At 46.4% G+C, this 26,373-nt stretch overlaps 1 protein-coding gene across 5 annotated transcripts in view; it reads left to right on the forward strand.

The window, feature by feature from the left end:
- The window catches only part of ACBD5 (acyl-CoA binding domain containing 5), a 117,788-nt gene extending 92,021 nt beyond the window's left edge, over nucleotides 1-25,767 (forward strand). For all 5 annotated transcript variants that reach the window (XM_063921675.1, XM_063921673.1, XM_063921677.1 and 2 more), the window contains 5 exons: nucleotides 7,881-8,037; nucleotides 9,230-9,432; nucleotides 10,455-10,502; nucleotides 22,224-22,333; nucleotides 25,396-25,767. In XM_063921675.1, coding sequence (XP_063777745.1) covers nucleotides 7,881-8,037; nucleotides 9,230-9,432; nucleotides 10,455-10,502; nucleotides 22,224-22,333; nucleotides 25,396-25,408 — 531 coding nt within the window. In that variant the 3' untranslated portion in view covers nucleotides 25,409-25,767. The remainder of the gene's footprint in view (nucleotides 1-7,880; nucleotides 8,038-9,229; nucleotides 9,433-10,454; nucleotides 10,503-22,223; nucleotides 22,334-25,395) is intronic.
- The last annotated feature ends 606 nt before the right edge of the window (nucleotides 25,768-26,373 follow it).

Raw genomic sequence — 26,373 nt, forward strand, 5'->3', positions numbered from 1 at the left:
TGCGATCAGGTCTGAATTAGGCCCTTAGAGTGTAAGATTGCGAGCAGGACCTTCCTACCGCTGTGTCTGTCTGTTATTACCCAGTTTGTCTTCTCACTGTTTCCAATTGTAAAGCGCAGCGGAATATGCTGCACTATATAAGAAACTGTAAATAAATAATAAATGTAGTACTTACTGCAGTGTTGGTGCTTCTCTGCAACTGCAGAAAAAGGGGCTGTTGGAGGAGAGGGACGAGGGGGTAACGATGAAGCCTCTGTGGCACAGTAAGTCTGTGACAGACTATTTTTATCTCCATTAAGCCACAAATAGGTAATTACCGTAAGTGCAGGCAAAAAAAAAAAAAAAAAAAAAAAAGGATCTGATATGTGTTCCATAATACAGCCCTGTATAGGGTGCTTAAGCCTGTGCAGGTGAAACTCCTGAGTGGAGTTATGGACACTGCCATGAGAAATAATCAGTATTTTTATTAGAGCACTTGCTGTGTATGGAGTGTAAGTGCCTCTGTGTTAATAAAAATAAGAGCAGTTCTACAATTGTACACCTGTGAGACCAGGTTCTGGTATATTAAAAAACGTTTTTTGCACTTATTGAATACTAGTCAACACTATTGAGCAAATGCATGTCAATTCCCGACCCAGCCTCTACCCACTTCCGCCAAGGGCAGGTAGATAAATATTGGATGATGCAGGAAAGTGGGAGCCATGATGCCTACCCTATGTTATGCCAAGCAACGCACCGGTGCCTTGTATTTTCCAAAGTACCAAGGGGGCATATCCTTGCATGGAAAAGGTGTAGTCTCATGGTTGAAGTTGTTGTATAGATAGATTTGGGGGACAGGTCCTTATCTGTGCTGATTCTCCAACTCTGGATGTTTGTAGGCATCGTTTAAATAACAATATAATATTATTATTATTTTCTCTATTGTCCTAGTGGATGCTGGGGTTCCTGAAAGGACCATGGGGAATAGCGGCTCCGCAGGAGACAGGGCACAAAAGTTAAGCTTTAGGATCAGGTGGTGTGCACTGGCTCCTCCCCCTATGACCCTCCTCCAAGCCTCAGTTAGGTTTTTGTGCCCGGCCGAGAAGGGTCAATCTAGGTGGCTCTCCTAAAGAGCTGCTTAGAAAAGTTTAGTTTTAGGTTTTTTATTTTACAGTGAGTCCTGCTGGCAACAGGATCACTGCATCGAGGGACTTAGGGGAGAAGAAGTGAACTCACCTGCGTGCAGGATGGATTGGCTTCTTAGGCTACTGGACATTAGCTCCAGAGGGACGATCACAGGTACAGCCTGGATGGGTCACCGGAGCCGCGCCGCCGGCCCCCTTGCAGATGCCGAAAAGAGAAGAGGTCCAGAAATCGGCGGCAGAAGACTCTTCAGTCTTCTTAAGGTAGCGCACAGCACTGCAGCTGTGCGCCATTGCTCTCAGCACACTTCACACGGCAGTCATTGAGGGTGCAGGGCGCTGGGGGGGGGCGCCTTGGGCAGCAATGGAAACCTGTTATTTGGCAAAAAATACCTCACATATAGCCTCCGGGAGCTATATGGAGATATTTAACCCCTGCCAGAATCCGTTGAAGAGCGGGAGACGAGCCCGCCGAAAAGGGGGCGGGGCCTATCTCCTCAGCACACAGCGCCATTTTCCCTCACAGAAAGGCTGGAGGGAAGGCTCCCAGGCTCTCCCCTGCACTGCACTACAGAAACAGGGTTAAAACAGAGAGGGGGGGCACTAATTTGGCGTTAGACATATATATATAAAGATGCTATAAGGGAAAACACTTATATAAGGTTGTCCCTATATAATTATAGCGTTTTTGGTGTGTGCTGGCAAACTCTCCCTCTGTCTCTCCAAAGGGCTAGTGGGTCCTGTCCTCTATCAGAGCATTCCCTGTGTGTGTGCTGTGTGTCGGTACGTGTGTGTCGACATGTATGAGGACGATGTTGGTGAGGAGGCGGAGCAATTGCCTGTAATGGTGATGTCACTCTCTAGGGAGTCGACACCGGAATGGATGGCTTATTTAGGGAATTACGTGATAATGTCAACACGCTGCAAGGTCGGTTGACGACATGAGACGGCCGACAAACAATTAGTACCGGTCCAGACGTCTCAAAAACACCGTCAGGGGTTTAAAACGCCCGTTTACCTTAGTCGGTCGACACAGACACAGACACGGACACTGAATCCAGTGTCGACGGTGAATAAACAAACGTATTCCTCATTAGGGCCACACGTTAAGGGCAATGAAGGAGGTGTTACATATTTCTGATACTACAAGTACCACAAAGATGGGTATTATGTGGCAGTGAAAAAACTACCGTAGTTTTTCCTGAATCAGATAAAATAAAATGAAGTGTGTGATGAGGCGTGGGTTTACCCCGATAGCAAATATTGGCGTTATACCTTTTCCCGCCAGAAGTTAGGGCGCGTTGGGAAACACCCCTTAGGGTGGATAAGGCGCTCACACGCTTATCATGTGGCGTTACCGTCTCCAGATACGGCCGCCCTCAAGGAGCCAGCTGATATGAAGCTGGAGCAATATCCTAAAAAGTATATACACACATACGGTGGTTATACTGCGACCAGCGATCGCCTCAGCCTGGAAATGCAGGGCTGGGTTGGCTTGGTCGGATTCCCTGACTGAAAATATTTTAGTGATATAGAGCATTTAATAGGATGCAGTCTATATATATATATATATATATATATATATATATATATATATATATATATATATATATATATATATATATATATATATATATATATATATATGCGAGATGCACAGAGGGATATTTGCACTCTGGCATCAAGATAAGTGCGTTGTCCATATCTGCCAGAAGATGTTATGGACACGACAGTGGTCAGGTGATGCAGATCCCATACGGCACATGAAAGTATGGTCGTATAAAGGAGAGTAGGTACTTGGGGTCGGTCCATCGGACCTGGGGGCCACGGCAACAGCTGGGAAATCCAACCTTTTTACCCCAAGTCACATCTCAGCAGAAAAAGACACTGTCTTTTCAGCCTCAATCCTTCCGTTCCCATAAGGGCATGCGGGCAAAAGGCCAGTCATATCTGCCCAGACATAGAGGAAAGGGAAGTAGACTGCAGAAGGCAGCCCCTTTCCAGGAACAGAAGCCCTCCACCGAGTCTGCCAAGTCCTCAGCAGGACGCTGGGGCCGTGCAAGCTGACTCAGGTGAGGTGGGGGGTCGTCTCAAGAGTCTCAGCGTGCAGTGGGATCACTCGCAAGTTGACCCCTAGATCGTACAAAGTATTATCCCAGGGGTACAGTTTGGAGATTCGAGACATCTTTTCCTCGCAGGTTCCTGAAGTCTGCTTTACCAAAGGCTCCCTCCGACAGGGAGGCAGTATTGGAAAAAAATTCACAAGCTGTATTTCCAGCAGGTGATAATCAAAGTACCCCTCCTACAATCAAGGAAAAGGGTATTAGTCTTCCACACTATATTGTGGTACTGAAGCCAGACGGCTTGGTGAGACATATTCTAAATCTGAAATTTTTGAACACTTACATACAAAGGTTCAAATCAAGATGGAGTCACTCAGACAGTGATAGCGAACCGGAAAAAAGGGGACTATATGGTGTCCCTGGACATCAAGGATTACCTCCATGTCCAAATTTGCCCTTCTCAACAAGGGTACCTATGGTTCGTGGTACAGAACTGTCAATATCAGTTTCTGACGCTGCCGTTGAATTATCCACGGCACCCCGGGCCTTTACCAAGGTAATGGCCGAAAAGATGATTCTCTTCAAAGAAAAGGGCATCTTAATTATCCCTTACTTGGACGATATCCTGAAAAGGGAAAGGTCCAGAGAACAGTTGGAGGTCGGAATAGCACTATCTAAAGTAGTTCTATGACAGCACGAGTGGATTCTAAATATTCCAAAAATCGCAGCGTTTTTTCCGACGATACGTCTGCTGTTCCTAGGAATGATTCTGGGCATAGTCCAGAAAAAGGTGTTTCTCCTGGAGGAGAAAGCCAGGGAGCTATCCGAACTAGTCAGAAACCTCCTAAAACCAGGCCAAGTATCAGTGCATCAATGCACAGGAGTCCTGGGAAAAATGGTGGCTTCTTACGAAGCAATTCCATTCGGCAGATCTCACGCAAAAAATTTTCAGGGGGATTTGCTGGACGAATGGTCCGGATCGCATCTTCAGATGCATCAGCAGATAATCCTGTCTCCAAGGACAAGAGTGTCTCTTCTGTGGGGGCTGCAGAGTGCTCATCTTCTAGAGGACAGCACATTCAGCATTCAGGACTGTGTTCTGGTGACCACGGATGCCAGCCTGAGAGGCTGGGAAGCAGTCACACAGGGAAGAAATTTCCAAGGAATGTGGTCAAGTCTGGAGACTTTTCTCCACATGAATATACTGGAGCTAAGAGCAATTTCCAATGCTCTGAGCCTAGGAAGACCTCTGCTTCAAAGTCAGTCGGTGCTGATCTGGTCGGACATCATCATGGCAGTCGCCCACGTAAACAGACGGGGCGGCACAAGAAGCAGGAGGGCAATGACAGCAAGAACTTTTCGCTGAGCAAAAAATCATGTGATAACACTGTCAGCAGTGTTCATTCCGGGAGTGGAAAACTGAATTTCCTCAGCAGGAATGAATTCCACTCGGAAAAGTGGGAACTTCATCTGGAAGTTTCCACATGATTGTAAACCGTGGGAAAGACCAAAGGTGGTCATAAGATGGCGTCCCACCTGAAGCGCCAGGTCAAGAGACCCTCAGGCAATAGCTGGGTCGCTCTGGTAACACCGTGGGTGTACCAGTCGGGTATGTGTTCCCTCCTCTGCCTCTCATACCCAGGGTATTGAGAATTATAGGAAGGAGAGGAGTAAGAATTATACTCGTGGCTCCGGTTTGGCCAAGAAGGACTTGGTAACCGGAACTTCAAGAGATAAGAAGGGTCTTGATTCAGCAAGAATCATGTCTGTTCCAAGACTTACCGCAGCTGCGTTGACGCAGGGGCGGGTGAACGCCGGATCCTAAGGGAAAAAGGCATTCCCGAAGAGGTCATCCCTACCCTGGTCAGAGCCAGGAAGGAGGTGACCGCACAACATTATCACAGTTTAGGTGAAAATATGTTCCATGGTGTGAGGCCAGGAAGGCTCCACGGAAGAATTTCAACTAGGTTAATTCCTATATTTCCTGCAAACAGGAGTGTCTATGGGCCTCAAATTGGGGTCCATTAAGGTTCAAATTTCGGCCTGTCGATTTTCTTCCAGAAAGAATTGGCTTCAGTTCCTGAAGTCCAGAAGTTTGTCAAGGGAGTACTGCATATACAACCCCTTTTGATGTCTCCAGTGGCACTGGGGGATCTCAACGTAGTTTTGGGGATTCCAAAAATCACATTGGTTTAAACCACTCAAATCTGTGGATTTGATATATCTCACATGGAAAGTGAACATGCGGTTGGTCCTGGCCTCGGCCAGGCGAGTGTCAAAATTGGCGGCTTTGTCTCACAAAGCCATATCTGATTGTCCATTCGGACAGAGCAAAGCTGCGGACTCGTCCCCAGTTTATCCCTAAGGTGGTGTCAGCGTTTTACCTGAACCAGCTTATTGTGGTACCTGCGGCTACTAGGGACTTGGAGGACTCCAAGTTGCTGGATGTTGTCAGGGCCCTGAAAATATAGTTTTCCAGGTCGGCTGGAGTCAGGAAATCTGACTTGCTGTTTTATCCTGTATGCACCCAACAAGCTGGGTGCCCCTGCTTCTAAGCAGACTATTGCTCGTTGGATTTGTAGTACAATTCAGCTTGCACTTTCTGTGGCAGGCTTGCCACAGCCAAAAATATGTAAATGCCCATTCCACAAGGAAGGTGGGCTCATCTTGGGCGGCTGCCCGAGGGGTCTCGGCTTTACAACTTTGCCGAGCGGCTATGTGGTCGGGGGAGAACACGTTTGTAAAATCCTACAAATTTGATACCCTGGCTAAGGAGGACCTGGAGTTCTCTCATTCGGTGCTGCAGAGTCATCCGCACTCTCCCGCCCGTTTGGGAGCTTTGGTATAATCCCCATGGTCCTTTCAGGAACCCCAGCATCCACTAGGACGATAGAGAAAATAAGAATTTACTTACCGATAATTCTATTTCTCGGAGTCCGTAGTGGATGCTGGGCGCCCATCCCAAGTGCGGATTATCTGCAATACTTGTACATAGTTATTGTTAACTAAATCGGGTTATTGTTGTAGTGAGCCATCTTTCAGAGGCTCCTCTGTTCTCATACTGTTAACTGGGTTCAGATCACAGGTTGTACAGTGTGATTGGTGTGGCTGGTATGAATCTTACCCGGGATTCAAAATCCTTCCTTATTATGTACGCTCGTCCGGGCACAGTATCCTAACTGAGGCTTGGAGGAGGGTCATAGGGGGAGGAGCCAGTGCACACCACCTGATCCTAAAGCTTAACTTTTGTGCCCTGTCTCCTGCGGAGCCGCTATTCCCCATGGTCCTTTCAGGAACCCCAGCATCCACTACGGACTCCGAGAAATAGAATTATCGGTAAGTAAATTCTTATTATTATTATTATTATTATCATCATTGTTTATATGGCGCCACAAGGGATCCGCAGCGCCCAATTACAAAGTACATAAATAATCAAAACAAGAAAACTGACTTACAGTAGAAGACAATATAGGACAAGTGTAGGGTAAATAAACATATCTACATCAGCAATGACCCAGAAATAAGTGTCAGGGTGGCAGAAAACCATGGGATTTCGTGCAGTTGAAGATTATTAAAGTAAGAAAAGGATAAGCACATGAGGGAAGAGGGCCCTACTCGTGAGAGCTTACAATCTAAGGGGGAGGGGCAGACAGAACAGTGGTGGCACAGATGGGGTAGACAGAGAGCTTGAAACATATGGTTAGGATGAGATTAGGCTGGGTTTGGTGAAGAAGTGGGTCTTCTGAGCCTGTTTGAAGTTTTTTAGAGAGGTGGAGAATTCCAGAGAAGGGGAGCAGCACGTGAGACATTTTGAAGGTAGGAGTACAAGAAAGTAACCAGTAGGCAGGAGAGGCAGCGTGCATTAGAAGATTGAAGAGGACGGGTAAGAGTGTAGAGGGAGATAAGGTCAGAGATGTAAATAAGAGAGAGGGTGAGGGCTTTGTTGGGCGAGTGTGAGAAGCTTGAATTGGATTCTACGTCCACCTCCCTTCTGCCAGGAAGGGAGGTGGACGTAGTGCATTTGGTGAGGAAGATGAGCCGGGCTGCAGCATTGAGGACAGATTGGAGCGGAGAAAGGCATTTGTCAGGGATGCCAGTCCGGAGGAGATTATAGTAGTTCAGTCTGGAGATGACCAGTTTGTGGATAAGGGTCTTCGGGCCCGATTCAGCATGGATCGCTATTGTGCTGAAATTTCTATTCTGCGATTTCAGTAGATGTGCGCATACGCCGGTGCGTGCATACTCAAGGTCTTAAGCTGCATTCTCTTCAGTACGCAGTCTAAGTCCTGGCGGTGACGTGGCGTAGATGCACCGTTTTGTGGGCGTCGACGCACCATTTGAGGGGGCGCGGTCCGGACAACATTTATATACATACATTTCTATACATAACCATGTCCCACGGGATGAACTAATACACAGGTTCTCAAACTCGGTCCTCAGGACCCTACACAGTGCATGTTTTGCAGGTAACCCAGCAGGTGCACAGGTGTAGTAATTACTCACTGACACATTTTGAAAGGTCCACAGGCGAAGTTAATTATTTCACTTGTCAGTCTGTGAGGAGACCTGCAAAACATGCACCGTGTGGGGTCCTGAGGACCGAGTTTGAGAACCTGTGAACTAATAAATCTGTATATTCATTGTTGTGTCATTTCTTTTCCGAATCATCATTGTGGAATGCTCTCTTTATACACAGGTAGATCACAGTCAGCTGATAAAAGAAGCAATGCTGACTGAAATCTTAGTTGGGGGAGAAGTGAAAGATGGTGGAGAAGACGGTAAGGCGTCTGGCCGAACACCACAAAAAGAGAAGTCTGGGAATGGAAAGGCTGACTACAACAGGAGAGGGAGAGGTATGCTAACGCCCAATATTGCTGCACCAGTATTGTACACTATTGATCAGCCTAAAACCAGTTGCTGAGACATGACTAGGAATGGCTTGTAAATGTCAAAGCAACATGAGGGTTGTTTATGGACATAAATCCATACAGGCCGGCTGTTGACCAAATTCATTTGCGGCCCTCAGGAAATATACAACAGCAATGTTTAATCTCCTGAAAACAGCTGTCATGCATTCATTTAGTTGTAGAGCACATTGTGATTTGTGTGATTAAAGACTGGAATGGTTTTAGCAAGATAAGCTTGATCCTGAATGGCTAATCAGCTCACCCTTTGAGTCACCCAAATGCGATATACATGTCTGACTTTGATTTGCTTATACCCTATAAATGGGCTAAAAACAGTGTATGACGACAATGCGTCTCAAAGAAAAAAAATCAAGATTAACGGTTTACTTACCAAGAACAGTACATAGTTGAAAAAGAAAAGAAATCAAGCTGATTTACAGCCTATGTGATATTCTGCAGGCCTGACACTAGAGCACTCTCTGCACATTGTGAATTGTGCAATTAGAATTACCATTCATTGGCATCAAGAAGTGGTGAGGTGCAGTCTAGACAAGTAGTATTTGCTAGTATTAGTATATACTTTTTGTTTTTGTGTAGGAACGCCTTCAAGGGCACAGACCCTTTGCCATTACAATGGCTGCTTTGTTTGTAGTAGACTTAGGGGGAGATGTATCAAGCCTTCTAAAGAGTGGAGTTGTTGCCCATAGCAACCAATTAACTTCTACCTATCATTTTATAGAACATATTTGATAAATGATATGCTGTGGGTAACTTATCCACTGTTTAGAAAGCTTGATAAATGTACCCCTTAATTGCTGCATGGGTGCACCCAGAATGACCACACCCACAATCCTCCTTTTTATCAGGCTTTATAAAATGTTTATCAGGCCTGTTGGAAAATGCACTTAGGTGGTGATTGCATACAAGGATATGACCAGGCACTGAGTGACCAAACTTTTCAGATTTGTCCACACATTTTGTTTGACCAGACTGAAGCTCTGGTTGATTGTTTAACAATGTTAACGTAAGTTAATATGTATGGCAGAAAATGGGGTAGGGTGCTTTTGTGTAAAGTTGTGGTATTATAGTTTCTCTTTTAATTCTAACCACATTGATGTTTTGCTTTTCTTCTATCTAGCATATCGTACAAACGCTGTAGGAGAAGGATCCCGAGGGGGGCAGATGGGCAGTGGTGAAGGTGGTGGAGAGGGCTGGGGGTCAGAGAGAGGACCAAGTGGCAGCCTTAATGAGCAGATTGCTGTTGTACTAATGCGGTTACAGGAGGACATGCAGAACGTCCTGCAGAGGCTGCAAACATTGGAGGCCCTTACTGCCTCACAGGTAACTTCTCTCTCTGCATGGTTGTTGGGTATTAGAAAAAGTAGTTATAGAAACTAATGAATAATACAATTCTTGAACATTTTTACATCTATTCTTGGTGAGTAACAGAGGAGTGGTCCTACAGGTGAGAAGTGTTGGCGAAAATATGTTAGGCCTGATTCCGATGTGGTTGGAGGTGCTATGGCTGCTGTTTATATGGAAGCAGCAGCGATAGCCCTAGTATGGCAATGCAGCAGAGATGTCTAATATATAAGTAGATGCCTCCTGCTTGTATTAGTAATCCATTCTGCATCCAATGACGCAGCATCAGATCACCGGCGACACCATCGGCTGGCTGCATCAGCCGCCACAGATCCAACAAAGAGGCCAGGAAATCGGTGTCTTCCGACTGAGATCCCGGCATCATCACTCGCGATATGCCTTTGATTAGGGAATCTGCGTCCATCACCGTTCACTCCCCACCCCCAAATGACAGCAGACTGTCAATCAGTTACGTCTGCTGCTGATTTGCTTCCAATGTCGCAGACCCGTACTGCACATGGGACAGCACAGGTCCGGCGAATGCGCAAAGTACCGATGGTACTTTGCGGCATGAGCTGCAGTTCTCTCAACAACTGAATCAGATCTCTGGTGTAGCTACTCCAAGCATGTGATATATCCTGTTTAACTAGTACAGTTACCTTGCCTACTATTCCTGAAAAGTACCCAAAAAGAATGTTTGTGTCCATAGCCGAGAGAACTTTCAAACTCTTTATTTGGAATACAGAAATAATGACCGTGACTCCAGCTGCAGCTCACTAGATTGGCGTTGCAGCCTGTCAATCATAAGTGGCGGATTATCCAGTGACGCTTGTTACAGTGTAACTAATGAGTTGGAGTGTTCTCCTGGGACCCTGACATCAGATGTTACTTCGGGAGGATATTTGGCGTTTTTATCTACAGTTGGTGCGGGTCTTAGTGCATACTGGGGGTTTTCTGTATTTTTTAAGAAAAATTAATAAATTAAATTTCATATTTTTTAGACAAATTCAATGCTGCTGGAATCTAAGTTGCATCAGTCTGCTAACAAGGTAAAATAAGAACTGGTTCCAATACTTTACATGTTGAATAGTCATTTGTCTCTATAAAGTCACAGGAGCCGGGTACTCGGCACTTGATGTCCATCAGCTGTCCAACACAGGCAGATGAAGTTAGATGAGAAGACCTGGAGGATCAGTGATTTGGAGCCAAAATTGTTTTAAAATGGGCAAATCGGATTCTTCAATTGCTGCATGCTTGGGCATCTGTAGAATTAGTGCTTTGTAAGGGTGTAACGTGTTGGTGGGTGCTTGTGCCTTTGTTGCCTCTATCTTCCATAAGGGATACTGGGGACACTTAGTACGATGGGGTATAGATGGGGTCCAAAGGAGGCCGGAGCACTTTACATTTTCTTCAAACAGGGTGTGCTGGCTCCTCCCCTCTATGCCCTTCCCCACAGCCCAGTTTAGAAAAATGTGCCCTCAGGAGACGATGCACACTCTGGAGCTCCAGAGATTTTTTCTTCAGTTTATTTTAAATGTTTTTCTCTTACGTCCTAGAGGATGCTGGGGACTCCAAAAGGACCATGGGGTATAGACTGGATCCGCAGGATACATGGGCACACTATAAGACTTTGAATGGGTGTGAACTGGCTCCTCCCTCTATGCCCCTCCTCCAGACCTCAGTTAGATTCTGTGCCCAGAGAGACTGGTTGCACACTAGGGGAGCTCTCCTGAGTTTCTCTGAAAAGACTTTGTTAGGTTTATTATTTTCAGGGAGACCTGCTGGCTACAGGCTCCCTGCATCGTGGGACTTAGGGGAGAGAAGCAGACCTACTTCTGTGAGTTCAAAGGCTCTGCTTCTTAGGCTACTGGACACCATTAGCTCCAGAGGGTTCGATTACTTGGTGCACCTATCTGCTTGTTCCCGGAGCCGTGCCGTCAAGAGCCAGAAGAAAGAAGCCGGGTGAGTAAAGGAAGAACAGAAGACTTCAGTACTGAGGTACCGCGCAGCCATTGCTCCCACACACACTTATGGCGGCACTTGCAGGGGGGGCGCCCTGGGCAACATGATTACTGAAGTTTTTACAATAAAACTGGCAAAAGTATATATGTTGGAAGTACCTAGGCACTAGATATAGCCCCCACCAGTATAAATATTTTAAATTTGAGCGGGACTACAGCGCGCCAGTGAGGGGGCGTGGCTTAGCCCTCTCGGCTTACCAGGGCCATTTTCTCTTCACAGGATGCAGAGACGCTGGCCCGGACCTCCACACTCCTGCACAAGTAACAGGGGGCAAAACGGGGGGGGGGGGGGGGGGGGGCACAGTAATTTGGTGCGATTACCCATTGATAATAACAGCGCAAACAGGTCTGAGGCAGTGTGTATTTGCTCTCGGTACCGGGATAGGCGCTGGGGTGTGAGCTGGTAAACTCCCTCTGTGTGTCTCTAACAGGCTTTCCGTGGGTCTGTCCCCTATAGCCAGTGTGTTGGTGCGTGTCGGTACGTGTGTGTCGCCATGTCTGAGGCTGAGTGCTCCTCCCCGGAGGAGGTTGCTGTGGGGGCGGATAAGGCGCTGGGAGTGACTCTGTCGGCACCGCCGACTGCTGATTGGGTGGATATGTTGAGTACATTGAATGCAAATGTGGCGTTATTGACTAAAAGGCTGGATAAATCTGATTCTCAGACACAAACGTGGAGAAAATCCATGGAGTACGCCTTGTCTCAAATCCAGACCCCCTCAGGGTCACAAAAGCGTTCATTTACCCAGATGGTGGATACTGATACCGACACGGACTCTGATTCTAGTGTCGACTGTAGTGAGGCCAGTTTAAATCCGAAACTGGTTAAGAGTATTCAGTATATGATTGTGGCAATTAAAGACGTTTTACATATTTCAGAAGTACCTACTGTTCCTGATACAAGGGTTTGTTTGTATAAGGGAAAAAAGCCTGAGATGACGTTTCCCCCCTCTCATGAGCTGAACACTCTTTGTGAAAAAGCTTGGGAATCTCCTAACAAAAGGTGGCAGATTCACAAGAGAATTCTAATGGCATATCCTTTCCCCTCTGACGACAGGGAAAAGTGGGAGTCATCTCCCAATGTGGACAAGGCTCTATCACGACTGTCCAAGAAGGTGGCGCTTCCGTCTCCTGACACAGCTGCCCTAAAGGACCCTGCTGATCATAAGCAGGAAACTACCTTAAAATCCATTTATGTCACTACGGGTGCGCTGCTCAGATCTGCCGTGGCGTCGGCATGGGTGAGTAGTGCTATTGGTAAGTGGGCAGATAATTTGGCATCTGACATGGATACCCTGGATAGGGATAGCATTCTTTTGACTCTCGGTTACATCAGGGACGCTGCAGCTTACCTAAAGGATGCGGCGAGGAATATTGGCCTCTTGGGATCAAGGGCCAATGCCATGGCAGTCTCGGCCAGGAGAGCGCAGTGGATTCATCAATGGAATGCTGATGCCGACTCTAAGAAAGCTATGGAAGCTCTCCCATATAAAGGTGGTGTCTTGTTTGGTGACGGCCTCGCTGATTTGGTGTCTACAGCTACAGCGGGTAAGTCATAATTTCTTCCTTATGTTCCTGCACAACAGAAAAAGACGCCGCATTATCAGATGCAGTCCTTTCGGCCTAATAAATACAAAAAAGGAAGAGGGTCGTCCTTCCTTTCCTCTAAAGGTAGAGGAAGGGGAAAAAGGTCGCCTGCTGTGCCAGGTTCCCAGGAGCAGAAGTCCTCCCGGGCTTCTGCCAAGTCCACCGCATGACGCTGGGGCTCCTCTACGGGAGTCCGTACCGGTGGGGGCGCGTCTCAGACTCTTCAGTCAGATCTGGTTTCACTCGGGCCTGGATCCTTGGGTGTTAGAAATAGTGTCCCAAGGGTACAAACTGGAGTTTCAAGATGTGCCCCCCCACCGATTTTTCAAATCGGCCTTGCCAGTTTCTCTCCCAGAAAGGGAAGTAGTGCGCGCTGCGATACAAAAGCTGTGTCAACAGCGTGTCATTGTCATGGTACCCCCGTCTCAACGGGGAGAAGGGTTTTATTCAAGCCTATTTGTAGTACCAAAGCCGGGTGGATCGGTCAGACTGATTCTGAACCTAAAATCCCTCAATCTATATTTGAAAAGTTTCAAGTTCAAGATGGAATCTCTTCGAGCAGGAATCTCTTCGAGCAGTAATCTCCAGTCTGGAAGGGGGGGGATTTTATGGCGTCAGTCGACATCAAGGATGCCTACTTACATGTCCCAATATATCCTCCACATCAAGCTTTCCTGAGGTTTGCTGTTCAGGATTGTCATTACCAATTTCAGACGTTGCCGTTTGGTCTTTCCACGGCCCCGAGGGTCTTCACCAAAGTAATGGCGGAAATGATGGTACTCCTACACAAGCAGGGTGTCACAATTATACCGTACTTGGACGATCTCCTGATAAAGGCGAGATCAAAGGAGCAGTTGCTAAGAAACGTGGCACTCTCCCTGACAGTTCTGCAACAACATGGTTGGATTCTAAATTTGCCAAAGTCACAGTTGACGCCGACGACTCGGCTGTCTTTCTTGGGCATGATCCTGGACACGGAACTACAGAGTGTTTGTTTCTCCCAGGGAAAAAAGCTCTGGAAATCCAAAACATGGTCAAGGAGATACTGAAACCGGCAAGAGTGTCGATTCATCAATGCACTCGGGTGTTGGGGAAGATGGTTGCAGCCTACAAAGCCATTTCATTTGGCAGGTTTAATGCCCGGGACCTGTTGGACAAGTGGTCCGGGTCTCACCTGCACATGCACCGGAAAATAAGCCTATCTTCCAGGACCAGAATATCTCTCCTGTGGTGGCTTCAAAGTTCTCACCTCCTGCTGACCACGGATGCAAGTCTCTGAGCAGTCACACAGGGAAAAAATTTCCAGGGAAAATGGTCAAGCCAGGAAACTTGTCTGCACATAAACGTTCTGGAATTAAGAGCCATCTACAACGGCCTTCTACAAGCGGAACACTTTCTTCGAGGTCTACCTGTCCTGATTCAGTCGGACAACGTAACAGCAGTGGCGTACATAAACCACCAGGGCGGAACAAAGAGCAGAGCGGCGATGGCCGAGGCCACAAAAGTTCTCCGCTGGGCGGAAAAACATGTAAGCGGTCTTCCTTCCGGGCGTGGACAACTGGGAAGCAGATTTCCTCAGCAGACACGATCTCCATCCAGGAGAGTGGGGTCTTCATCAAGAGGTTTTTGCAGAAGTGACAAGTCGTTGGGGAATTCATCAAATAGACATGATGGCGTCTCGCCTCAACAAGAAGCTTCAGAGATATTGTTCCAGGTCGAGGGACCCTCAAGCCAGTGCAGTGGACGCCCTGGTAACTCCGTGGGAGTTTCAGTCGGTATATGTGTTCCCTCCACTTCCACTCATTCCAAAAGTGATAAGGTTCATAAGAAGAACAAGGGTTCAGGCGATAATAATTGTTCCAGATTGGCCACGGAGGGCCTGGTATCCGGAGCTTCAGGAATTGCTCATAGAAGATCCCTGGCCTCTTCCTCTCAGAGAGGATCTGTTACTGCAGGGGCCGTGCGTCTTCCAGGACTTACCGCGGTTGCGTTTGACGGCGTGGAGGTTGAACGCCAAATCCTAGCTCGAAAGGGTATTCCCGGGGAAGTCATCCCCACCCTGCTTAAGGCTAGAAAGGAAGTCACGGCGAAGCATTATCACCGTATTTGGAGAAAGTATGTGTCTTGGTGTGAATCCAAGAAGGCTCCTACGGAGGAGTTTCAGCTGGGTCGTTACCTCCATTTTTTGCAGGCAGGTGTGGATGCAGGCCTAAAATTAGGTTCCATTAAAGTGCAGATTTCGGCTTTATCTATTTTCTTTCAAAAAGAGTTGGCCGCCCTTTCAGAGGTTCAGACTTTCGTAAAGGGAGTACTGCACATCCATCCTCCGTTTGTGGCACCATGGGACCTTGACGTGGTGTTGCAATTTCTTATGTCACACTGGTTTGAACCTTTGCGACAGGTTGAGTTGAAATTTCTCACTTGGAAAGTGGTCATGCTGTTGGCCTTGGCGTCCGCAAGACGGGTGTCGGAATTGGCGGCTTTGTCTCACAAGAGCCCCTATTTGATTTTCCATGTGGATAGAGCGGAATTGAGAACTCGTCAACAATTTCTGCCGAAGGTGGTTTCTTCGTTTCACATAAACCAACCTATTGTGGTGCCTGTGGCTACGGAAGCCTTGGCTGATTCAAAATCTCTCGATGTGGTCAGAGCTTTGAAAATTTATGTCGCCAGAACGGCTCAAATTCTCAAATTAGGTAATCAGAGGCTCTCTTTGTCCTATATGCTCCCAACAAAATTGGGGCTCCTGCTTCCAAGCAGACTATTGCCCGCTGGATCTGTAATACGATTCGGCATGCTCATTCTACGGCTGGATTGCCGTTGCTGAAGTCAGTGAAAGCCCATTCTACCAGGATGGTGGGCTCATCTTGGGCGGCTGCCCGAGGAGTCTCGGCGCTTCAACTTTGCTGAGCAGCTACGTGGTCGGATTCAAACACTTTTGCTAAGTTCTACAAGTTTGATACCCTGGCTGATGAGGACCTCATGTTTGCTCAATCGGTACTGCAGAGTCGTCCGCACTCTCCCGCCCGGTCTGGAGCTTTGGTATAAACCCCATGGTCCTTTTGGAGTCCCCAGCATCCTCTAGGACGTAAGAGAAAATAGGATTTTAATACCTACCGGTAAATCCTTTTCTCCTAGTCCGTAGAGCAGGGATGGGGAACCTGCGGTCCTCCAGCTGTTGTTGAACTACACATCCCAGCATGCCATGCAACAGTTTTAGCATGGCCAAATAGCAAACCTATAGCAGGGCATGCTGGTATGTGTAGTTCAACAACAGCTGGAGAGCCAAAGGTTCCCCACCCCTGCCGTAGAGGATGCTGGGTGCCCGTCCCTGTGCGGACCGTTTTTGCGGTAGTGTTGATAGTTATTGCTTCTGTTACACAGAGGTTGTGTATCGATTATGTTCAGCTTGTTGCTGTTTTTGGTTCATGCTGTTAACTGGTATTGCTTAAAAGCCATGTTGTATGGTGTGTTGTGGTGTGAGCTGGTATGTATCTCATCCTTGGTTAACAAAAATCCTTTTCCTCGAAATGTCCATCTCCCTGGGCACAGTTCCTATAACTGAGGTCTGGAGGATGGGCATAGAGGGAGGAGCCAGTTCACACCCATTCAAAGTCTTAGTGTGCCCATGTCTCCTGCGGATCCCGTCTATACCCCATGGTCCTTTTGGAGTCCCCAGCATCCTCTACAGACTAGGAGAAAAGGATTAACCGGTAGGTATTAAAATCCTATTATTATTTTTTTCAGGTATGCTGCTGGCCAACAGCCTACCTGCACCGAGGGATGCTGGAGGGGGACCGACACCGGCCTCCTGGAGGTGCTGAGTCAGATCCCACTGACATTACAACGGTCCTGAGGGTCAGTGCACCGTAGGCATTGCGCTCTTGCACACCCCCCCGCAGTAAGCAGCACACCCCCAGCAAAGATCCTGAAGACAGAAGAGTGTTGAGTTTTGCCGGGGGTCCCGCTAGCGGGGTCCCCCCGGTTCTTGGTGCGACGCGGGGCCGGCATACGGACTCCCTCTGTGATCCCATAGCCCCCCCGCGCAGACTGGCAGCGATAGTGTAAATAGTTGCTGGGACCTCGTTTTACACAAAATTGGGGACTTTACCAGTATAAATAAGCATGTAGCTCCAGCGCCATTGCAAGGGGCGGGCGGCACTATCTCCGAGCAAGACCAGCGGCTCCCTGGTGCCATTTCCTGCACTCTCAGCTTTGAGGCAGGACAGCCAGCTCCTCCAGATGGTACTCCACGGCCAGACACTGGTACAGGGGTGTAGCTAAGGGGGAGAGCCCGCTGTGGGACCCTTATATTTGGCTCCTCACACACTATACAACAAATTGCCTCTCTTCTAACTTCTGTATTGAAAGTTTTCAGGCTGTGTGCTGGTTCCTCCTCTCTGAGTCTCTCCACACATACTAGGCTGCGCAGGCTTGCTTGTACTACCTGTGTCTCTGTGTATGTTTGTGTATGTAAATGTTCCCTGTCAGCATGGTGGAAAAAGGTTGTGTGTAATATTTGTCACACCAGGTTTTCTCCCTCCCCTGCAGATTCTCTCATGTGTGAGCAAAGCAGTCAGCCTTCACAGGATAGTGGGGTTCTAGGAGTGAATTGCTGGAAACCAGCTTGGCTTAGTTCTATTAAAACTATTATGGCTGACATGTCCAATGAATTAACTACTGCTAGACAGGAAAGGCAGCAGTTACAACAGTCTATGGCTGCTCTGACTAAAGATACTACAGAAGGCAAGACGTGTATCTCTTCTATCAAATCCATTACCCCAAAAAAGAGGGTTACCTGACATCCTCTCGGAATCCAGTGGAGGAGGTTCCAGAGGTGGAAGATGGGGAGGAGCTGGAATCTACTACTGAGGTGGATGATTCCTCTCCTGCGCAGGATTTAGAGTCACTTATCCTTGATATAAGGAATGTCCTACATATTCCTGGGAATGAGGCTGATATTCGGTATCACACCTGTCTAAAAAGACAGTACTTCCTGTTCCAGGGGCTTCTGCCTTTAAAGGAACCTGCGGACAGGAGACAACTGTGAAATCTATTTATGTTGCAGCAGGGGCCTCCCAACGACCTGTTATTGCAGGATGTTGGGTTACTCACGCCATACATACTTGGGCAGAGGCCTTCAAGAAGGCCTCACTGGGGATAAGTCCCTGGCTGAAATGGTGACGCTGATTCAGCATATCCAGGAGTCTGCCCGTTTCCTCTGTGAGGCAATCAAAGGGATTGGCATTATAAATGCTTGTACATCTACCATAGTGGTTTCTGCACGCAGGGCGTTGTGGCTACATCAGTCTAAACAGAGTGTGGAGGCCTTACCCTTCACAGGAGATTGGCTGTTTGGAGGTGAGTTAGACACTCTGATTTCGAAGGCTACCGCTGGAAAGTCCACGTACCTCCCGTCTGCAGCTCCACCGGCTAGACGTTCTTACACCGGGCCTTCACTGCAGTCCTTTCGAACAGCGCAGTCTAAAGGAAAGGCCAGAGATGCCTCAGATGCGGCACGAGGCTTCAAAGGTAAGTCATGTAAGTCTGCCACCACAGGGTTTCAGGACCAGGGTGTCAACTTTGTCTCCTCAAAACACTCTGCATGACTGTGTCCCTCCGCCAATGGGGGATCTCAGGGTGAGAGCTCGTCTGAGATTCTTGAGCCCCATTGGAGCAGCTCCTGCCAGGATGCTTGGGTAAAAGACCTGATCTCCCAGGGCTACAAACTGAAGTTCGAAAGTTCTCCACCTCACCGGTTTTTCAAATCGGGATTACCAGCTTCGGAAGACATGCGCCTTTAAAAAAATTGGCTCAGACCCAAGTCATTGTGCCAGTGCTACTTCAACAACGGGATGAAGGATATTATTCCAGCCTGTTTGTGGTACCAAAACTGGATGGTTCAGTGAGGCCCATTTTGAACCTAAAATTGTTAAACCCATATCTGCGAGTTTTCCGGTTCAAAATGGAGTCTCTGAGAGCAGTGATCTCAGGTCTGGAGGAGGGGGAGGTCTTAGTCTCTCTGGACATAGAGGACGTATACCTTCATAGTACGATATGGCCACCTCATCAGGCCTACCTCCAGGTTTGCGCTGTTGGAGGAACACTACCAGTTCCAGGCGCTGTCCTTTGGCCTCTCCATGGCTTCAATGGTCTTCACCAAAGTGATGGCGGAAATTATGTTACAACTCCAGGATTCAGGACGTGAACATTGTCCCCTACCTGGATGATCTGCTGATAAAAGCGAGATCAAAGGAACTACTGGTAGACAGCATCTGTCGCATGACATCCCTGCTGTCATACCACGGTTGGATTCTAAACTTCCAAAAATCCCACCTCGAGCCGACCCAGCGTCTCCAGTTCCTCGGCATGCTCCTGGATACGGTGGCTCGGAAGATCTTCCTTCTTGTGGACAAGGCACGGGTGCTTCGGGAGTTAGTTCGAGCGGTTCTGCAGCCAAACCGGGTCTCTGTACATCTTTACACCCTTCTGTTTGGAAAGATGACGGCCTCCTTTGAGGCCATTCAATTTGGCAGATTTCATGCGAGAACATTCTAACTGGATCTCCTGAAGAAATAGTCGGATTCACATCTGCAGATGCACCAGGTCATACGTGTCTCACCGCAGGCCAAGATTTTTCTCCTGTGGTGGTTGCAGCCCTCCAACGCCTTGGAGGGGTGGAGCTTCGGGATCCAGGATTGGATTCTCTTGACCACGGACGCGAGCCTTCGAGGCTGGGGAGCTGTTACCCAAGGGGCACAGTTTCAGGGCAGGTGGTCAAGTCTCGAAGCCAGTCTTCCTATAAACATACTGCAACTCAGAGCAATATACAATGCTCTGCTACAGGCGTCTCCTCTGCTTCAAGGACGAGCCATTCAGGTTCAATCAGACAATGCCACGGCTGTGGCATATGTCAATTGATAGGGAGGTATAAAAAGGAGGGCCTGCATGCAGGGGTTTTCCAAGATACTTCTCTTGGTAGAGAAGAATGCAAAGGCAGTCTCTGCCATATTCATTTCGGGAGTGGACAACTGGGAGGTGGACTTCCTCAGTCATCACGACCTACACCCAAGGAGAGTTGGGTCTCCATCCGCAGGTATTTCGACTAATAACAGATCTATGAGTCTGTCTGCAGATCGATCTGATGGCCTCTCGACTCAATAACTAGCTTCAGTGCTATTGTTCCAGGACAAGGGACCCTCTGGCAGCGGCAGTGGATGCGCTGACAACGTGTGTTTACCGGCTGGTGTTTCAGTTACTCCCCAGGGTTCTAAAAAAAATCAGAAGAGATGGAGTTCAAGCAATTCTCATTGCCCCCGATTGGCCTCGAACAGTTTGGTACGCGGATCTTCTGGCCATGGCAAAAGAAGACCCCTGGCCTCTACCACTCAGGGAGGATCTTCTTCAGCAAGGGCCGTTTGTCTACCCGGACTTACTGCGGCTTCGTTTAATGGCATGGCGGTTGAGTGGAACCTTTTAGCTGAGAAGGGAATTCCAGGTAAGGTTATTACCACCATGATTCAAGCCAGGAAAGCTGTCACGTCGAAGCATTACCACCATATCTGGAAACGATAAGTCTCCTGGTGTGAGGGCCGAAAGTATCCGACCGTGGATTTCAAACTGGGGCACTTTTTGCAGGCTGGTGTGGATATGGGCCCACGATTGGGCTCCATAGAAGTTCAGATCTCGGCCTTGTCCATTTTCTTTCAGAAGAAATTGGCTGCTTTACCTGAAGTCCAGACGTTCCTACAGGGTGTCCTTCGCATCCAGCCTCCTTTTGTGCCGCCCACGGCACTTTGGGATCGAAACGTGGTTTTGACCTTTTTGCAATTCTCTTGGTTTGAACCTCTGACGTCGGTTGAGGACAAGTACCTTACGTGGAAGACCATCATGCTCTTGGCTTTGGCTTCCGCTAGGCGTGTTTCGGAACTTGGTGCTTTGTCCTGCAGAAGTCCCTATCTGGTCTTTCATAAGGATAGAGCGGAGCTCAGAACTTGACAGCAGTTCCTGCCTAAGGTGGTTTCTGCATTCCACCTGAATCCGCCGATTGTGCTTCTGGCGGTTTCGGACACTTCCTCAATTCCTGAGTCCTTGGATGTAGTGCAAGCCCTGGAAGTTTATATCAAGAGGACAGCTGCTGTCTGGAAGTCGGATTTCCTCTTTGTGCTGTATGATGCTCACAAAAAGGGTTGTCCTTTGGATTAGGCTTACTATTCAACAGGCCTACACTTCGACGGCCTTGCCTGTTCCTCGGTCTATCATGGCCCACTCTACCAGGTCAGTGGGTTCTTCCTGGGCAGCTGCCCGTGATGTCTCTGCCTTGCAACTATGGCAGGCCACTACCTGGTCAGGGACAAACACGTTTGTCAAGTTCACAGGTTTGATACCCTGACTACAGAGGATGTCCACTTTGGACTTGCGGTGCTGCAGGCATCTCAGCATGTTCCCACCAGTTCTGGGAGCTTTGGGAAGTCCCCGGTACCCATTATGGTTGATAGAGAAAATAGGATTTTAATTACCTACCGGTAAATTCTTTTCTCGTAGTCCATAAGGGATACTGGGCGCCCGCCTCTGTGCTTTGCCTTTTCCTGCAAGTTATTTTTGTGTGAAGATGTTTACATCAGCTGTTGCTGTTCTGGTTTCACTAGCTGTTGCTAGTATGTTTGTTCTGCTGTGTGCTGGTTAGTTAATCTCACCACCTATTGTCTTGTCATGTTTCCTTCCCTCAAGTATGTCCATCTCCTTCGAGCACAGTTTTCCTAAATTGGGCTGGGCATAGAGAGGAGGAGCCAGCACACCCTGTTTAAATTTTCTTCAAAGTGCACCGGCTCCTTTGGACCCCATCTATACCCCATCGTACTAAGTGTCCCCAGTATCCCTTATGGACTACGAGAAAAGGATATACCGGTAGATAATTAAAATCCTATTTTTTTCATATTGAGCATTGTAGGGATTTACATAGTCTATATTGGCTAATTACGAAGAATTGTGTGAGTGGTCATATTTCACTTTACTCTAAGTAGTGCTGTACTTACTTCTATTAGTTTATTAACATGACCACATTTTGCACTGCATTAGTCTGTGAAAATATGTGTCACCTATGTCTAATGATTACAAATACCTGTTCCTGGGTCTTACAGTATATAGTTGCCCTGTCTTTCTCAGAAATCATCTTGGTGGCCCTTTGAGAGATCATCTGGCACCTTGGCTTTTGCGATCGTTTGGCCATTTATTGCACATTGGATAATACATCTATACCAACAAAGGAAGAGAAGGTGGGTTTTGCTCTACAGCAATTTTTACAATTATAATTTTTTTTTTAATAATAACAGATTTATCCCTTTTCATACTTTCCCCTTTATAACATAACCTTCTCTTACCATCCAGTATATATGCTTTCACAAAAGACCGTTAAAATTAATCTATGTCCCTGTTTCTGCCTTCACCAGAACACACATGTTGGACTTCTGTAGGATGAGCAGCACTATATATGTGATTCAGTATGCTTCTCTCATTAACTGGAAGTCTTCACCCAGCAATTGCACTTAACAGAGGGTGGTTCTGAGTTGAGAGCAAGGCACGCAAAGAACTGTGTTGGTAAAACCTCTGCAGACGAAGGAGGTGTAAAATGTGCAGGGATACTGTAATATCCCTTTAATCAGGTTCACGTATGACTTACACAGGTTTTGTGGCTGCCTGACTTCAAGCCTTCATTTAATCTGCTTTCAATCAGCCACAGAATCTGTGATATTCATACGTGTCCCTGATTAAAGGTATATTATAGCAACCCTAATCTAAACTGCAGTGTAAAAATAAACCTGTATTTGTGGCTACATGCAAAAGCAGCCAGTATTTACCCTGCATGCAGAAATAATACATGTATTTGCAGCCTTTTATACTGCAGTGTAGTTTGTCCAGGTGCACAATTACTTGATCTTTTCTGCTGTGCTCCCAACGCAGGATCAGCCACACAGTAACAATGAGAGTTGCATGAGTCATGCATCATTTTATGTTATCTGTTTACTTTAAATGTTTTTGTTTCTTTTTATAAAAAAAAATTTCTGGAGGAATTGTGTTACAGTGGATTCAGCAGCTGAAAGTGGAAGCAAATTAGCTTTCTAATCATTGAGAATTATCACAAAATTCTATAATAGAGATTAGAATATGGAGTCAGCTAATCTTTATTATAAGGACGATTTACCGCCATTGCTTTGCTTTTACGGTATATACGCCTACTTATATAAACCTGTTGCTGTGACTGCTTAGAAATTGGATTACCGAAGTTCTATATCTGTTGTGGACAATAACATAAAGTAAATAAATAGATATAATGCATAGTTAAGGTGAGTGCACACTTGCCGAGCGATGTCGTTTACCATATCACTTCCTAAGCGATATGGTAAACGACATGCTGCAAACGGCAACTGGGTCAGATGACCCAGATTACTCGTATACAATGTAGCTCACCCAGGTCCTCCCGGGCAAAACCCTGCTAGCTACACGGGTAGGATTGCGGGGTCACTCGTCCCAGGTTTTTTTTTTGAGGGAGCTGTTACCACTGACAAAAATCCTGATGTGCGTTCACTTGCAAAATCCCATGTTTTTCATGTAGGTGGAAAAAGGTATTACTTTAAAAATGGAAGGGCAGGGAAGTCACTACATTTTTTATCATACTATTGTAAATGTTTATTTATTTTGTAATGGTGGAAGAAACTTTTTTGTGTCTCTAATTTTGAATGCCTGGCACCCAGAGACAAAAATCCCTGATTTAACAGATGAAAACAGAAATGTAAAACTATTATGGCCTGCATCATTTCAGGTAGACCTGATCATTGTGGGAATATCCTTTCTGGAAATGCTCCTGTAAATTTGCTGTTTGTCCCACAAAACTAAATCTTTTCTGCATGTTGGTGCACTAGTTCTGCACCCTATTGGATGCTGTTATGTTCCCCACAAACTTGGGTGTACATGTGATGTCACTCATAATAGCATTTGTGCTGCTGGTATGCAGCTTTGGGCTTCATAAATTACACCTAAAGTTTGCATTGCTGCGTATGGAGAAATTTAGCAGTCTACCAAACTGTTTTCTATAGTGGTCAATTACAACATTGTCCTCTGCTGGCTAAAAGCAAGTATTGCAATCAATTTATAGTCTTATAAAATAATAAATGCTGGGTAATCAGTTATGCATTGTTCTAATGGAGGGAAGTGCAAAAAATATTGCACATTTTCTCATGTCTTTACAATGTCTTAGATGTTTTGGATGGATAGATTTTAAACTCTGCATTAGATGTCTAGTGTGTTTGCTGTAGGATGTTTTAGATACCAGTTGAGGCTGAAGGGACAGGCCTCCCGTATAAATAACAGAAATAAGGGACTGAAATGCGGAGATGGAGATCAGTTTATCCTTTTATGAAGTTAATAGAGTAATTAAATAAGGGTCTGAGAACTCTTTGAAGCCCTTCCAATAGCCGGTGGTCTTTTTCTTTGGAACGTCCTTGCTTATATCTTTCGACTTATTTTCTCATTTTTTAGTATATCTATTTGGGGTCTCAATCTGTTAAAGACGGGTGCAGTTATGTAACCATGTTTTCTGATGCCGATTATATTACAAAGGACTTGATGGTTCACTACGTTTGTACATTTGTCTACATTAGGACATAAAGGTATGTCAAATGGGCAAGAAGGATTATAGTGCCCCAACTCTACCGTTGCAAAAAGATCTTACTAAGGCATAGGACAAGGGTATTACACATGCAGCCCTCCATCTGTTGTGATACTACACGTTCCAGCATGCCCTCCCACAGTTTTGCTAATAGTGCATGCTGATATGTGTAGTTCCGCAACAGCATGAGGGCTGCATGTTGACTACCACTGGCATAGGGAATTAAAAATAACATGGTACACACCACATTTGTCTTGCAGCGTTTGCACTACTATAGAAATCAGGGGTATTTTTTGTTTGTAGGGTGCAGCGTCTGCACTACTGTAGAAAGCAGGGTGGTTTTTGTTTATAGGATGCAGCGTCTGCACTACTGTAGAAAGGAGAGGTGGTTCGTGTTTGTAGGATGCAGCGTCTGCTCTACTGTAGAAAGCGGGGTGGATCTTGTTTGTAGGGTGCAGCGTCTGCACTACTGTAGAAAGCAGGGTGGTTCTTGTTTGTAGGGTGTAGCGTCTGCACTACTGAAGAAAGCAGGGTGGTTCTTGTTTGTAGGGTGCAGCGTCTGCACTACTGTAGAAAGCAGGGTGGTTCTTGTTTGTAGGATGCTATCATTTAATATAATACAAATATAATCTTGACCATTTTACATTATTATACTGAACATTGATTCACCAGGAAACCCTCCTGATTCCTCGCTGGGAAGCTGCTCTGGTTCAGAAGGCCTACCTGGGACATCCACTAAATCTCCGATTGAGGATCGCAGTGTCTGGGATTGTTCTTCAGTTTGCTCTAGTAAATTCCTTGCACTACGTTAATGGTAACTAAATAAGGACTAATTTTACTAAAGCTTGATACGAGAAATATATGCTAAGCTGGCTGTAGTATTAATGCGTTCTTTTATCACACTTAAATTCATTTGGAACTAAATTATTTTTAAATCTATTGAAAGCATGTTGTAGATCAATATACTGTTGTGTGAGGGAACAAGGTAGGAGAATATCATGGTTGTGATTTAAAGCAATAAACTCTGACTGTGATGGACAATGAGATACTGGAATTTATTTTTTGAAATACTTCCTTAAGTAATAATAAATAAAAAAATACAAAAACATTGGTTTGTTTATCTATTGAAACAAAGGGAAAATTATAATTATGTAGATCAGTGTTTCCCAAACTCACTCTTCAAAGCACTGTAACAGTCCAGGTTTTAAGGATATCCATGCTTAAGGATGTCCTTAAAACCTGGACTGTTAGGGTGCCTAGTGGGCCCAGTTTGGGTAACCTTGCTCTAGATCAAAACAGACAATTGTCTAGTTGCCTGGTTACATGTTGAATGTAAGTGTTGCTGTTTTACTTGCTTGGATTAAAACTGTGGTATTTAACATCACCATGCACTTCCCTCTGATTTGGTCAGACCTACAAATAGGCTTTTCTTTCATGACTCCAGGGGATCATGTTAAGGGCTGGAGTTAATGCTTTCAAGATTGAGTCCTGCTAGTTTCTTAGAGGAGAGTCAGTAACTTAACATAGACACCACCTACCATAGTACCAGCAGTCTAATGGGGGATAATCACCAAGTAAACCCCAAGCATAGCTCTAACAGTAATGCTTCTCTACAATTTCCAAATGATAGTTACAGGGTGGTTACCAGTA

This window comes from Pseudophryne corroboree, chromosome 5, assembly GCF_028390025.1.
Source record: "Pseudophryne corroboree isolate aPseCor3 chromosome 5, aPseCor3.hap2, whole genome shotgun sequence".
In the NCBI taxonomy this organism is placed as follows: Eukaryota; Metazoa; Chordata; class Amphibia; order Anura; family Myobatrachidae; genus Pseudophryne; species Pseudophryne corroboree.